Here is a 15,260-nt window from a genome sequence, read left to right as displayed (position 1 = left end):
GGAATATTCCACTATCCTGGAAGGTGATACTGTACAGGAATGACACCATTAGGAATGAATGAGTCTTGGAGACCATGTTGAAGATGTTCACTGTTGTGTAAAATCCCTGGAGAAATTTATTTTTGATGTTAGTTGCTTCAAAAAAAAAAAGGAAAGTGTGCAACAAGAAAAAGAAGAAGGATTAAACAGTTATGCCGAGATTCAAGGAGCTGAAATGAGAAGACAGGGCAGGAGGTGAGTTCTTTCAAATGAACAGGTAATGAGAATCAAAGCTGCAGGAAGTGGCAATCGGTTAAAAAAATGCTTGAGGTAAACGAGGGAGTTGGGTCAGTTGGCATTTTGAAACTTCATTACTACAGTCAGAATCCACATGACAGCTGTGCCAGGTATGCTTAAAAATAAACCATTAATGCTAGTACTTGGGTAACATTTCAGGTGCACAAAAGCCCATGGTGATGCTAATATTGTAGGTATGCAGCAGGCGAAATTAATTGTTCCCATGGGATTCTGTTTCAAATTAGGAAGAGAGACTTTTCACAGTGTCAGCTTCATTTTCTGAGACTTTTGCTGAACAATGAAACTTTTTCCATTTTTTAAAATGAAATTGCCAAAGTTCAAATTTAGCAAAATATTTAATCAGCGTGGGGAAAAAGAGATACAGGGGTTAGATTTCTCATCTAAACATTCTAATTTTAGACTGAAAATGAGGTCATAAATGTTGGTACTTCAGTAACAACCCCAAAACTCCTTTAAGCATTTATTGTTCTTAAGTACAGTTATTTTTAATGAAAAATTAACATGCAATCAAAAAGCAGCAGAAACTTCAGTTTACTCTAACAGTCCGGATCCAATTGGAAGTCTGATCTGCTCCGGGTTTTACTTTAAGAGTACAGATCCAATTGGAAGAGTGATCCAGTCCGGGTTTTCCTCTAACAGTCTGGATCCAATTGGAAGTCTGATCTGGTCCGGGTTTTCCTCTAACACTCCAGATCCAGTTGGAAGTCTGATCCGGTCCGGGTTTTACTCTAACAGTCCGGATCCAACTAGAAGACTGATCCAGTCCAGGTTTTCCTCTAGCAGTCCGGATCCAGTTGGAAGACTGATCCGGTCCGGGTTTTACTTTTAACAATCCGGATCCAGTTGGAAGGCTGATCCGGTCCGGGTCTTCCTGTAACAGTCCGGATCCAGTTGGAAGACTGATCCGGTCCGGGTTTTACTTTTAAAAATCCGGATCCAGTTGGAAGACTGATCCGGTCCGGGTTTTCCTCTAACACTCCAGATCCAGTTGGAAGTCTGATCCGGTCCGGGTTTTACTCTTCACAATCCGGATCCAATTGGAGGACTGATCCGGTCTGGGTTTTCCTCTAGCAGTCCGGATCCCGTTGGAAGACTGATCCGGTCCGGGTTTTCCTCTAACACTCCGGATCCAGTTGGAAGTCTGATCCGGTCCGGGTTTTACTTTTAACAATCCAGATCCAGTTGGAAGACTGATCCGGTCCGGGTTTTACTTTTAACAATCCGGATCCAGTTGGAAGACTGATCCGGTCCAGGTTTTACTTGAGCAGTCCGGATCCAGTTGAAAGACTGATCCGGTCCCATTTTACTTTAACAGTCCAGATCCCATGGAAATCTGATCCAGCAAAAAGACTTTATTAGATAGCCCGTAATGACATTAATGACAAGAACAGAAAACATATGACATACTGTATGTACATATAAAAACTAAAATAATAATTTAGTTTAGATAATTACTGACTCCTGCTTTAACTGTCTGTATCTTGGCTGTGGAATATTCCAGAAATAAAATGTCCAAAAACAAAAAAGTCTTCTGATGCCAGGGGAGCGTATGGGAGACCATAAAACACAATGCTGCACTAGTACCTGTTAACCATATCCTTAATTTTGCCAAATACTTTCAAAGATGAATCATTGTTCCATGAATGGAACTATAGTGAGGAGTGGATCTCACTAGCTCTAGAATTTCAGAAAAAGAGGAACATACTTCCTTCCAAAACAAAAAGGATGCAATAACATGATGTAAAATTTGGGACATCAGATAGAAGGATTAGAATATCTCTGAGTTTTACGCTAACAGTCCAGACCCAATTGGAAGTAAGATCCAGCCCGGGTTTTACTTTTAACAATCTGGATCCAGTTGGAAGACTGATCCGGTCCGGGTTTTACTTTAGCAGTCCGGATCCAGTTGGAAGACTGATCCGGTCCAGGTTTTACTTTTAACAATCCGGATCCAGTTGGCAGACTGATCCGGTCCAGGTTTTACTTTTAACAATCCAGATCCAGTTGGAAGATTGATCCGGTCCGGGTTTTCCACTAACAATCCAGATCCAGTTGGAAAACTAATCCGGTCCGGGTTTTCCTCTAGCAGTCCGGATCCAGTTGGAAGACTGATCCGGTCCGGGTTTTACTTTTAACAATCCGGATCCAGTTGGAAGACTGATCCAGTCCGGGTTTTCCTCTGGCAGTCCGGATCCAGTTGGAAGACTGATCCGGTCCAGGTTTTACTTTTAACAATCCGGATCCAGTTGGCAGACTGATCCGGTCCAGGTTTTACTTTTAACAATCCAGATCCAGTTGGAAGATTGATCCGGTCCGGGTTTTCCACTAACAATCCAGATCCAGTTGGAAAACTAATCCGGTCCGGGTTTTCCTCTAGCAGTCCGGATCCAGTTGGAAGACTGATCCGGTCCGGGTTTTACTTTTAACAATCCGGATCCAGTTGGAAGACTGATCCAGTCCGGGTTTTCCTCTGGCAGTCCGGATCCAGTTGGAAGACTAATCCGGTCCGGGTTTTACTTTTAACAATCCAGATCCAGTTGGAAAACTGATCCGGTCCGGGTTTTACTTTTAACAATCCGGATCCAGTTGGCAGACTGATCCGGTCCAGGTTTTACTTTTAACAATCCAGATCCAGTTGGAAGGTTGATCCGGTCCGGGTTTTCCACTAACAATCCAGATCCAGTTGGAAAACTAATCCGGTCCGGGTTTTCCTCTAGCAGTCCGGATCCAGTTGGAAGACTGATCCGGTCCGGGTTTTACTTTTAACAATCCGGATCCAGTTGGAAGACTGATCCAGTCCGGGTTTTCCTCTGGCAGTCCGGATCCAGTTGGAAGACTAATCCGGTCCGGGTTTTACTTTTAACAATCCGGATCCAGTTGGAAGACTGATCTGGTCCGGGTTTTACTTTTAACAATCCGGATCCAGTTGGAAGACTGATCCGGTCCGGGTTTTCCTCTAGCAGTCCGGATCCAGTTGGAAGACTGATCCAGTCCGGGTTTTACTTTTAACAATCCGGATCAAGTTGGAAGACTGATCCGGTCCGGGTTTTACTTGAGCAGTCCGGATCCAGTTGAAAGACTGATCTGGTCCCATTTTACTTTAACAGTCCAGATCCCATGGAAATCTGATCCAGAAAAAAGACTTTATTAGATAGCCCGTAATGACATTAATGATAAGAACAGAAAACATATGACATACTGTATGTACATATAAAAACTAAAATAATGATTTAGTTTAATTACTGACTCCTGCTTTAACTGTCTGTATCTTGGCTGTGGAATGCTCCAGAAATAAAATGTCCAAAAACCAAAAAGTCTTCTGATGCCAGGGGAGCGTATGGGAGACCATAAAACACAATGCTGCACTAGTACCTGAAAACAAAAAGGATGCAATAACATGATGTAAAATTTGGGACATCAGATAGAAGGATTAGAAAATCTCTTGAGTTTTCCTCTAACTTCCAATTGGAAGTCTCATCTAACAAAAATACTTTATCAGGTATCCCATAATTACATTAAATAAAGATCTCCTCCTTAAGCAAGTTGGAGGTCTGCATATGTACTTATTTTTTATTTTTGCTTTCAGTAAGTGTAGATTAACAGCATAGACAAGGAATTTTTTACTCACTCATAGAAAGTAGAGCTTCCGCTGATAATATCTCTGTGGTTTAGAGAATCCACTTAAGGGAAAATTAGGAGAAAATTAAATTTTTTACAATATAACATTTATATACAAAAATATAATGGCAACCACATTAAAAAATGGTATGTGAACACACCAGTAATATTGTTGCTTTTTTTTTTAATTGTTCAAGCACTCAATCTGTGCGCCTCTTCCATAAGAGTACTTGCTAATTCATTTAGAAACCTGTAAAGCTGAATCAAAACTGTTTGTACTACAGATATGAAGCATTTAACAATTTACTGCTAAGACAAAGCCATCAGCTGGCCTATTCTGAGACATGAGGAGGAAAAAAATAATTAGAAATGAATTCCTTTTCTCAAAGTCTCATCCTGCTAATTTGTATCAAGAGTCAGTGAGATTGAAGGAGATGAAAGTAACTCCCTGGTTTAGAGCTCACAGCAGGGGAAACCATCACCTGTCACTGAAACATTAATGTGTTGGTCTCTGTGTTTGATTCAGTGACATCACTGCCTATGTCACTTTAGCTTTGATGCCCCAGAGCTGTGCTTTTTGTTCTCTCTTCTCTCCTCCTTATTTACCTGAATAAAACAAGGTTCAAACAGCAGCATACCTTAAACAGCCTTGGAAATTCAATGTCAGCTGCTGGATTAGCAGGTGGATGTTTTAAAAACAAACGTCGCATGTTTAAAGAGACCAGTTACAGGACTATAGGTTCTGGCTCTGAAATAGTTTTTTTTTTCAGAACATAGGTAAATGGTATTTTAAGCAGTTATAGCAGAATATTGATGAATCTATTGACTAATAAGATTCTATGAAACTTTTATTTTAAAAAATGTATCATGCTAGACTGTTTTTTTAAGGCAAAATCCTCTTATTGAGGACAGTAGGGGGCGCTCACTCTGCAGCCTGTGTGGATTCTAATGACCCGGTACAGTGACAGGAACACTATACTGTAAAAAGGTGCCATCCTTCGGATGTGACGTAAAACAGAGGTCCCAACTCTCTGTGGTCATTAAAAATCCCAGAGCATTTCTCAAAAAGAGTAGGGGTGTTAACACTGACACAGGGGTGATGACTCTTAATCATTTTCATTTCAATTCAAGAAGCTTTATTGGCATGACCAATAGATTTGTGTTGCCAAAGCATATACAATCAATACAACATCTACAGACATTTAAAATACAAACACAGTACAGTATATGAGGTTTACCTACAACATACATCATATAGACCATTATTGAGAGACAGGCTTACTGTTCCTCAGGCTGTGACAGGAGCTTCTATACTGGACTGCCAGTTCCCTCCTCGCTCTCCCAGTAGGATTGGAAGCTGTTGTGATTCTGGCAGGTATGGGAATTCTGTGATTAGATTTGTTAATCTGAGGAAGAATGCTTGTCTAACCCTAATCCTAACCCTCACCCCAGAATATTTGTCATATTGCAGTAGAAAGTGAATCTCTGTCTCTATGTCTCCTCACTGGCAGTGGGAACACAGCCTGTCCCTCTCTGGGCAGCCAGGTCTGCCTGTGTTGCCCAGTTTCTATGGCCAGATTGTGGTCACTGAGCCTGTACTTCATCAGGGTCTTTCTGCTGGTTTCTTTTTGCTGTTTCCTTACCTTGGTCAAATATTCAACTATAATGTATTGTCTGTTTCGGATTCTGTAGCATTCCAGTCATGTTGTGTTTGTGTGTGTACAGTATGTCCCAATGTGTGAGATGTTGTTTTTGATCTGTGCTGTGATGTGGTTGTTTCTGATTTTGAGTGTTCTAGCTGTGCTGTCCTGAGGCTAGCTGATGTCATTGTGGCTCAGGCAAGTGAGTTTTAGGACCATCTGGCTCTTTGGCCCAGAATTCAATTAACCAACGTAAACCAGACAATTCCTTTGATCAGTGTGTCTCAGACTCAAGTTAACACTTCAGTTTCTTGCTTTGGAGCTCCTGAGAACTACAAATGTTGATACTAGCTAGATGTTTGACCATTGTCTGTAGATTCTTGAGATACCCGAGTAGCCACTTCCAATAACTGTAACAATACACTTTATTTCTTTCTCTGTCTGTACTGTATTATACCAATAAATGGATTCACCTTTCTCCCCTCACACTGAGCATTGTGCATGAAATTAAAAAAAACTTAAGTACCACATTTAATTTAATCTTTAAGGAAACTTCTCAGCGGAGCAATAACATTAATCGAGTCAATGAATTCAATATATTGTTTTCTTGATTCTTTCCAGCATATTCTGAAGAAACCAGTGGGAAGCAATGGCATACTTGAATATATTATTGCTTTTCTTTCTTTTCAAAATTGTATTCAGAGAGTTTGCAGATGATATAGTATATTTTTTCTTTACTTCTGTCCAGAAACCATTCTGGTGTTTTATTAGACATTTACTGTACCTATCCTGATTTCAAAGTGATTTTTGATAAGTACCGTATAAAGAACAACTATGAAAATGTGTTATTTTTAATTTTGTTACATAGGAAATTATAATGATTTTCAATACAAATGAAACTATATTTTAACTTCAGCTTCATTTTATTGAACAAAGTATTTTTACCAGCTGTTAAACTGTACAATTTCCTTCATTTTAGACACAGTACAATACAAGTGTGTTGCATTATTCAATAAATGACTTTGCCCCAAAATAAACCTTTTGCTTTATTTGGCCTGCAAAAGAAAAATGCCGAACCTAAATGATTTGAGATTAAAAGTACTGCATTAAAAGCAATTTCTGCCACTGAAGTGAAACTGCTTTATCCTTAGCTGTTAACTGTTATCTGTGTAGATGTCCACACAAAACGTGGAAAACTCTGCCATTATATGTTTCATTCTCAACATTTATTTGTGAATATTAGTTTAAAGTGATGCTCCTAACTTTTCAAACTAACAAGTTAGCTCCATAAAAGTAAATCTATAGCATAAAATTATGAAATATAAAGAATGACTTTTTTAAAAAGTGAGTGCATACTGTAGCATAATTTAGATTTTAGTATTTTAGACATACAGTAATATGAAGCATTTTTTACTACTTAAGTATTTTCTCTCTCCAATAATCGACTTTTTTACCTATTTTTCTACAAGAATACTTCATTTGAGTCAAGCAGGAATAATTATTTGTATTCATAAAGTCTTTATTAAAAATAGGTGACTCACTTCATCCACTGCAGAGCTGCAGTGGCCTTTTTGACGGGATGTGCCTTGATAAAGTGGAGAAATTGTTGTTTAGTTGTTTAGAAATTAATTTAACAGGTCACAGTGGAAAATCCTTCACAAGAATACAACACAAGCACTGGGGTAATGTCCATTTCTTAAAAAGACTTAAGAAATGCTGGAAACCTAATCTGCACAGGTTGTAAGGACCTTTGCTAAATCACTTATTACAATGATGGTATCACTTCAAGATAAGTATCTCCTGTCACCATGCTGGGACACAGTTGTGGAATATCTAATCCAGAGGGAAGAGGTCCACCACTAATCCATTACTTTATTACGTAGACACTGCTTTGTACAGTGTATTATACTGTGTATATATATATATCCCATGAATGCTGAGAGGCTGAACAAGTGGTATAAAGCCTAGCAAATGCTGCAGAATATAGTTATTGTTTTTGAAATGGTGCTGACCTCTTAAAAATGTTCAGTGGCTCGAAATAATTGTGTACACCAGCTGCAGAATTGTGAGTCACGGTGTAGAAGTTCGAACAAGAATATTGAAACTCTTTGCCACGGGCAAACATAATGATTGGCTGGTTGGTTGATTGATTATTGTGGGATATCTAAACTGAATACAATGGTTAATACAGTATGCATGTGGTCTTCTGTTGACAAACATCTGATGAAAATCTATCAGAAAACCACATGTATGCAATTATGGGTCTATAAATAAAACAAATTGGCAAATATAAGACGTTTTTAGTCTTAGCTGATTTTTTTTTTGCAGGTCTTCATGTTTGAAAACAACATCTATTACCAGGCAACTATGGAGAGTCGTGCGATACGTCTGGTCTCTTCTGGAAAAGAAGGAGTTATTTTTAATGGCCTCAGTGACTGGCTGTATGAAGGTAAGACACATAGATTTTTATGTTTTCTGGACAAATCTACAGAATAACAGTTTAAATATATTAAATTGCTGTGCAATTAAACATTGCTAGTAACATAAAGAAGAGCATTTGCTTTACGTACGTTTTTACTTAATACGGTCATCTCAAAATGGTTTCTGCAATGAACAGGGATTTTTCAAAGTAATGAAGTTAAGTTTAAAGTGCCTTACCTTTCTTGTTGATCTTCAGTGTTGAACCTGTGGTTTTTAAATACTATTTAATTTTGGGTGTTCTTGGGCGTTTAATTGTATCTAGTCTATCCTATAACTTTTCTGCAAGGACCACAACTTTTCCCAATTCTATCAATAATTTACTGTACATTGAGGTGTAATTAGCAAACTACAGAATTTCAGATCATTAAGGTAAACATTACAAATACAGTTCTCACACCAATTTCCCTATTAAGCAGATTTATAAAGGTTATATAATAAAACAACCCACTGCTCAGGGAATATCGAGTGTGGTCACGTGATTTTATTTCTGGCACAGAACAATTTCAGAGTAAAAGAATGTGTAATAACTTAAGAGACACAACATCCGTTTATTTATAGAACCAGAGGACACGAAGAATGGAAAACATTGAAAGTGTTTTGAAAAAGACACTTATAAAATAGATTTACCTGTAAGAATGTATGTTTGCACATTACTTTACTCCTCAAAGACAAAATCCTGTATAATAATAGGATATGTAGTGTAGTTGAAAGTGTAAAATTTACCTAGAGACCTTTTTAAAAATATATAATGAATGCTAATATGTCATTTAAAATGTTATGCATAGTTTTGGTCACCACATTACAACAAATATACACCATAAACAAATAGTGTTTGGAAACCATTTCAATAGTGATCTAGTGCATAATTAAATGCCTTTAGATATAATGAGCTTGAAACACTTTAGTCTTGAACAGAGAAGAAATTCGGACAGGAATCAAAACTCTCAAAACTGTTAATTATGAAGGATCAACAGCGAAATGCATACCAAACAGCAGACGTAGAAATGAAGGCAAGTGCATCTCACACGGCACAAGAGGTATCTCTTGATACAAAATGAAATGGAAGACTAGAAAAGGCTAATACCTTTCTGAAGTTACCCTGGATTCCACCAAGAAGCACTAAATGGGCTACGTCCACAGATCACTTTCCTGTTAGCTACAAAATGAGCTAAATAAGCAAAATGGCCATCTTTCATTTGCAGCATTATAGATGGTACAGTAGTCTGCTAATGGCTGAGTGAGCTGCATTCTTGTTTGAAATCTGAGGGAAAATATAAAATGTCCATTGGGATTTCTTTCTGAAGAGGTCAATGGCGTTTCTACAAAACAAATCAATTCAGAAGAACAACAGATACAGCAACAGCATGAATGTTTCTTTTCTCCTGGTTCCTGTGGTTCTGTTTTCATTTGTAGATCTTAAAATCCTAAGCAGCAAAGAGCATTTAACATCTGTTAAAGTTTTTTTTTTTTCCCTGTGCTTTTGCTTTTTGTTGGTCATGTCCTGGGTATTAGTCACTTCTGTTGTTTAATTAATGAGCATTTCTTAATTACTGGCACTGGTTCTCAGAGGGGATTTAAAAGGAGGGACTTTTGCCAATGCTAATGTTTCTTTTTACCTTTAAATTTTAATCAGAAGAGGCATCCTGTTGTCTGACCTTTGCAGAGCTCTTATAAGAGAGGGGACGTTTTGCCTTAATTTATTGGAACAGACAACTTTTTTAAAAAAACAGGGTCAATTTTACTGATTCTGTCAGATCTAAATTGTGATGTCGGTGACGAAGGATCTATTAATTTTAACAAAGTACAGTATATATTGGCATTAGAATATAATGTGTATATATATAATGTATAAATAGGCTGCTATTGGCAATTTGTTGCTATTGGATCCTGGAGATGTTTCAGGCCACAAACTTTTGAAACATTTCTCCCCAGTACAGAAAGATTTCCTATTTTAAAAAAAAAACAAAATAAATGTTTGTTTTCTTTGATGAAACCTCTGTTGAAATTGTTTGAGTGGAAGAATTAAAACAAGATGGGTCAAATGACTTACTGTAATGTTGAAGAATAGTGTACCTCTACTGAGCCTTGTGTAGGTTGTAACATTTATGCCCTCAAATTACCTATATTTTAATTAATTGCCACAATACCTTTCATACTTTAAATGACAGTAAGAAACCCACAGACTTCCTCTAGTCCTCAACCATCACTCCCATCAAGAGAAAAGTACAGAACATTGTGGAGAGTAACGTCACACCTCTGCAGAGAGACCCAGCTGTAACATGTATTTTAATTAAAAACGCCACCTCTAATTTCACACAGAAGGGAAAAGAACTTAGAAAAACATCTGGCCCACAGTGAGATCTGTTTTTCTGAGAAGAGTTTGGCAGGAATGTGTCCATGCAATAGGTCCAGATGTATCACCTACAGTACAAAATAACCAATCCCTGTTCTGAATCCCTAAATTATCAGTCATTGCTCACCAAACCTCTATGTGCACATGTAAAGGAGCGTACTGCTTTACATGTAAACAATGCAACCAATCCAACTATACATAGGATAAACTAAAGGAGGTAATAGCAGTCTGCTATGCCTACTTATACATACAGTTAATGAAGCTTTCAAGTTAAGGCCCCAACATTTACAGTTTCTCGACACTTCAAAAGCGATTGAGCACACAGTCGATGACATCGCCATTGGTAGACTCACAGAGTGAGTCAGGGCTATGGACCAAATGTTTCCCCCAGACAGAAGGAATGAGAAATGATCTTCAAGCTGGGGACTTTGGAAGCTTCTGAAATGAACAGTCTACTCTGACATCATCACAACATCAAGCACAGAAGATCTGCTAACAACATGTTTACTGCACAGCAGTTCCATTTCCTTCTAATCAGCTGAATAAATATTTCTGTCCAGAACACTGAAACAAATGATTGTTTGTTCATTGGAACACAAAAGCCTTCTCTTCCATAAGTAGACAAGCTTATTGCTTATGTGTTGATTATTGGAGAATACCCCAAGTAATATTTAAGACGCAAATTCCCACTCCAATCTGTTTAAAAATCTGAATTCATTTACTGAATGTCTGTAATTATGGAGGACATTTTCTGGCATAATTTATTAAGTTCTGAAAAAGAAGTATCACTGGCAAAATATTTAACCCATTATCTTAACATAAAATGTATTATGATGAATGTAAGGTAAAACAGGGCACACTAATAATACTGACAGCTGGTGGGGAAAATAATTCTAATGTTAAATTAAAGAAAATGCTATTGCTAGTTTGGATTTTTGCTGTTTTTAATAGTAATTTCACTAGAACAAGTTGTTAAACCTAATAAAACTGGATGAAGGAAACTATTTTACAGTGCATGTGTTTTAACAAGTTAACAGTACAAGTTCTTGAATTGTTGAGATTAAAATTTCCTAAAGCCCAATGAAAATATATATATATAAAATATGTTTTACCTTTTCACCTCTATGCTCAGTGCATTTGCATGCTTTTCAGTATTCATGATCTTAGTTTGACATAAATATGTATTGTAAATGGCTGGAAAGAATGACTGTAACTGTTTTGAGTGGTGTAACAGATCAGTTGGACTTTCAAGATTTTCAATTTAATTTCTAAACCCAAGTCAACATATGGAAAAAATGGGTGAGTGCTACAGTAGAGTAGGTAATGTGGGATCCTTTTTAATGGAATCAAGTTGATGCTTTGCACTTGCTGCCTCATTGCATTTTTGTTTGCTGAGATATCTATCATGTGATATGTGAACTGTTTATGACTTTCTATTTGTTTTGTATACTAGTGGAAAAATACAGCATCCTTAAAAAATGAGTATGTATTCCAAGTATATGAAGTTTTCTTTGCACAATCTCTAAGCCTCCTATAATCAAATTACCTGTAATTATTTTTTTATGCAGAAACTGATAACATCACTATATATTTAGATATTTCACTTATATTTTGCAGAGAATTTGAAATAACAGTTTGTGAATGTGGGGATGCGGGGTAACGTTACATACTGCAATTTCTTTTCTGGATTTGAAAACAGGAAAATGCAAATACAGTAGAAGTTCCCAAGAGAGGTCATTATGCCCATTTTTTGATTATGTTAGATGTTGGTATGGTAATGTATTGTTTCTGCTTCAATATTTCCATGTGGTTGTGGTGGACAGTCTACATAATTACATCAGAGAGGTTCTGCCTTTTGTATAATCTTGTTTTTATGGGGTCAGACACAAACTAATTAGGATTTATCCTTCATTTATACACATACTCTATAAGCCTTTGTGCTAGCAAGAATAAAGGTCAAATGAGAGTTATTGGTTTAGAAACAGACTGCCTAAAGAACAATAAAACTAAGGTGAAATATGACCTAAGGCCACTTCTGGCTTGTTTCATTGTTGCCAAGTGAACTGTTTAAAGGTGGCATTTTCCAGAAGACTTTTAATTTTATGTAACAGATTCTAGATTACTCTAAATATTTTCTTTCCTAAGACCTTAAAATAAAGTTGCATTTACTCAACCTGAAAATCCCCCTGAGAGAGAAATAATTTTCTATACCAAACACTGTGTTAAAATGATTCGTCTTATAAAATTAAGCAATGGACCACATATTAACACGAATGTCTCATTTGGTTTGCCCAAGGTAATTAGATTTAAGTAATTTACTTTATCTGTTATTTAGTTCACTGTTTCAAACTGCAAATAATATACATTTGAAAATTGGTGAGAACAGACAAATAAAATGTAATGCCAGTAAATGTACAGTAAGTGCATTTTTGGAAGTGAGAATCATGCAAAATCTAAACTATAAAGAGTGGAAATAATTCCAGCCATTTTCCCTGCTATCAGTGCTGCTGTTATCCTTAGTCCCATTTCCTTCCCTCTTGCATAACACAGATTGCCTTTCTATTCCTTAAACAAGTTCCTCAAAACTCTTCATATGTTACTGTACATAGATATCCAGCGCTGTACTGTATATTATAGCATATAATAGCACTAATTTTAATCCTGAATAGAATGTTCTTATGTTGTATTATACTGGAAGCAAAATGTTTGCTTTTAAAGTGTAAATGTTTCTGGGAGGCAGAATGTTAAAAGAGCACCAGAGGATTAAGAGGATTTTATCTTGATTTAAAACATAAGCTTGCAGTTAGTTCACCAATGGTATCAATCCACAGAGGAGAGGGCTGAGAGGTTAAAGTAAAGAACTGAGGGTTCTGCATGGACCTGGCAGCACTAAACTCAATATGCCTGCCAGCTTAATTATGCGTTATGTTTTGTCGCTAAAGCTTGCAGGTAGGATACGGACATGAAGCTGAGTAAGCTGAGTTGGCATGAAGCTGCTTAATTTGTCATCTGATGGCCAATACCAGGGCTACAAGGAGCATTTTGTTTTTCCTGCTTTTTACTATCATTACATTTCATTTGCATATTCTACTGGTTAACCAGTATTTTTGTTATAATTTTCATCCTATTGTATTTAGCATTGGGAAAGATAGTGAAAGAATGTTGTACATTTTATAAAAGCTACCAAACTGCTTATCTTTTCATTTCCAAACTGCTTATAATCCTGGCAAATGGAAACATACCAGGGGGCATCTATAGGTCAGTGGAAAAGTACAGCTCATGTCTTAAATATAGTAAAAAGGGAAGTCGAATGTCTTGTTTTGCGTATGTAAGCAATAACGAAAGTCTTAATTAGGAGTTGTTTTCCGCTATCCAAGCTTGACTAAAAAACTGATAGTTCGTTTTAGGGATTAGGTCATCTACTGTATGTTCAAGGTAGGAAGTTTGTTTGTTACTGTGTATAAAAAGCGCCGAGCAACATCTTTCGGAGAGACGGGCTTTGGTAAGCTACTCTCCCGCTTGCAAGCGTAATAAACAGCTCTTCTTTCACCCACATCCGAATTCTGTTATTTTAATGTTCCTTCAGTAGTAAAACACCTTAAACTCAATCTTGAAACTCTATCCTTTGTAACATGCTTACTTTTGGTTTTCAGAGGTCTGGACACAGTTCCTGCTATCATAGGCGTTTTGGGTAATATAAAAAGAACTTAATGCATTTTGTATACCCCCGTGTTTAATTAAATTCGACAATCACATGGAAAAAAAAAACATCTTTAAAGCAAGCAAAATCTACTCTAGCAAGCTTATTGGAAAGAGTTTACAAGGTCACCGGCATCAACTGGAGCAATAAAAAAGAATAAGCTGCATGCTCCATTGCACTCACAAAATTAGCATATTCATTCCATATCATGGAAACAAACTAAAATGATTTGTCCACCCCTAAAATTAATTTTCATATAAATTTCACAAGCACATGGCTTTAAGCTGATGTATTTCTAAAATGTATTTGTTATACACCCTGTATTAATGCACAATATGAGTGACTTTTCTTTTGGTGTATGGTGTGATAGAGTATAAATTTCTTTACGAGGCTAACATTAAACCTTAAACTGTTTACAAGTAAACATATGATGAGTAAAAGACACTTACAATAACATAATGGTAACTGTGGAAAGTCTAATGAAATAGTCTGACTGAATAGAAATAGCTATAAAATATATTGTGTATGTGGAGTTTAATGCATATTTATGCATCAATTTCAGTTAACAATAAAGAATGCCATGGGAATTTTAAAGTCTGAATTACAGTGAAGACCAAAAACACACAGATATAAACAGCTTAATGAACAGTTTAGACAATTGTCAAAAGATTAATGAAACATTAAAGGTGCATAATGAAGGTGAATAAGGTCAACTATGTTGTGATATGTGAATTTTACATTTGATGAAACTTTTTTTATTTTATTCAGGGTGAGTGAGGTAAGGTCTGTCCTCCTGGGGAGCCATTACCTGGATCAGTGCTGTCATTTGGCCTGATAAAAACTTAATGTCGTCATCCTCCTGTCAACCTGCAGAAAAGCAATGTCATGTGAGCACCCTCCGGGAGGCATGCTGCAGTTTCAGTATTGCAAATGTAGTCGTACAATGCCTTTGCCTTTTTCTGACAGATACAGAGATCCATGTGTTGTTACTGTCTCCTTCTATTCCCCTTGGTTTTGCTGTGATCAAAAACCATGTGATGCAACTGCTGTAGTCAAAAGGGTTATCCCCAAGGCTTTAAAATCAATTCCCTTCCAGAGCTGTCACCTTCATTGCCATCCATATTCAGATACATTTTATCTGGTTTTACAACTCTGAAAAATAACACAGACC

The 15,260-nt window shown here is 36.9% G+C and overlaps 1 protein-coding gene across 2 annotated transcripts in view; it reads left to right on the top strand.

Annotated features, from left to right (window-relative positions):
* Positions 1 to 15,260, top strand: part of LOC148833049 (A-type potassium channel modulatory protein DPP6-like) — a 223,082-nt gene that overhangs the window by 167,412 nt on the left and 40,410 nt on the right. For both annotated transcript variants that reach the window (XM_088918245.1, XM_088918246.1), the window contains exon 8: positions 7,884 to 8,004. In XM_088918245.1, the coding sequence (XP_088774371.1) occupies positions 7,884 to 8,004 (121 nt within the window). The remainder of the gene's footprint in view (positions 1 to 7,883; positions 8,005 to 15,260) is intronic.

Source organism: Atractosteus spatula, chromosome 6 (assembly GCF_055471065.1).
Source record: "Atractosteus spatula isolate fAtrSpa1 chromosome 6, fAtrSpa1.hap1, whole genome shotgun sequence".
NCBI lineage: Eukaryota > Metazoa > Chordata > Actinopteri > Semionotiformes > Lepisosteidae > Atractosteus > Atractosteus spatula.
Note: the sequence above shows the minus strand (reverse complement) of the source record. Positions and strands in the feature narration are given on the sequence as shown.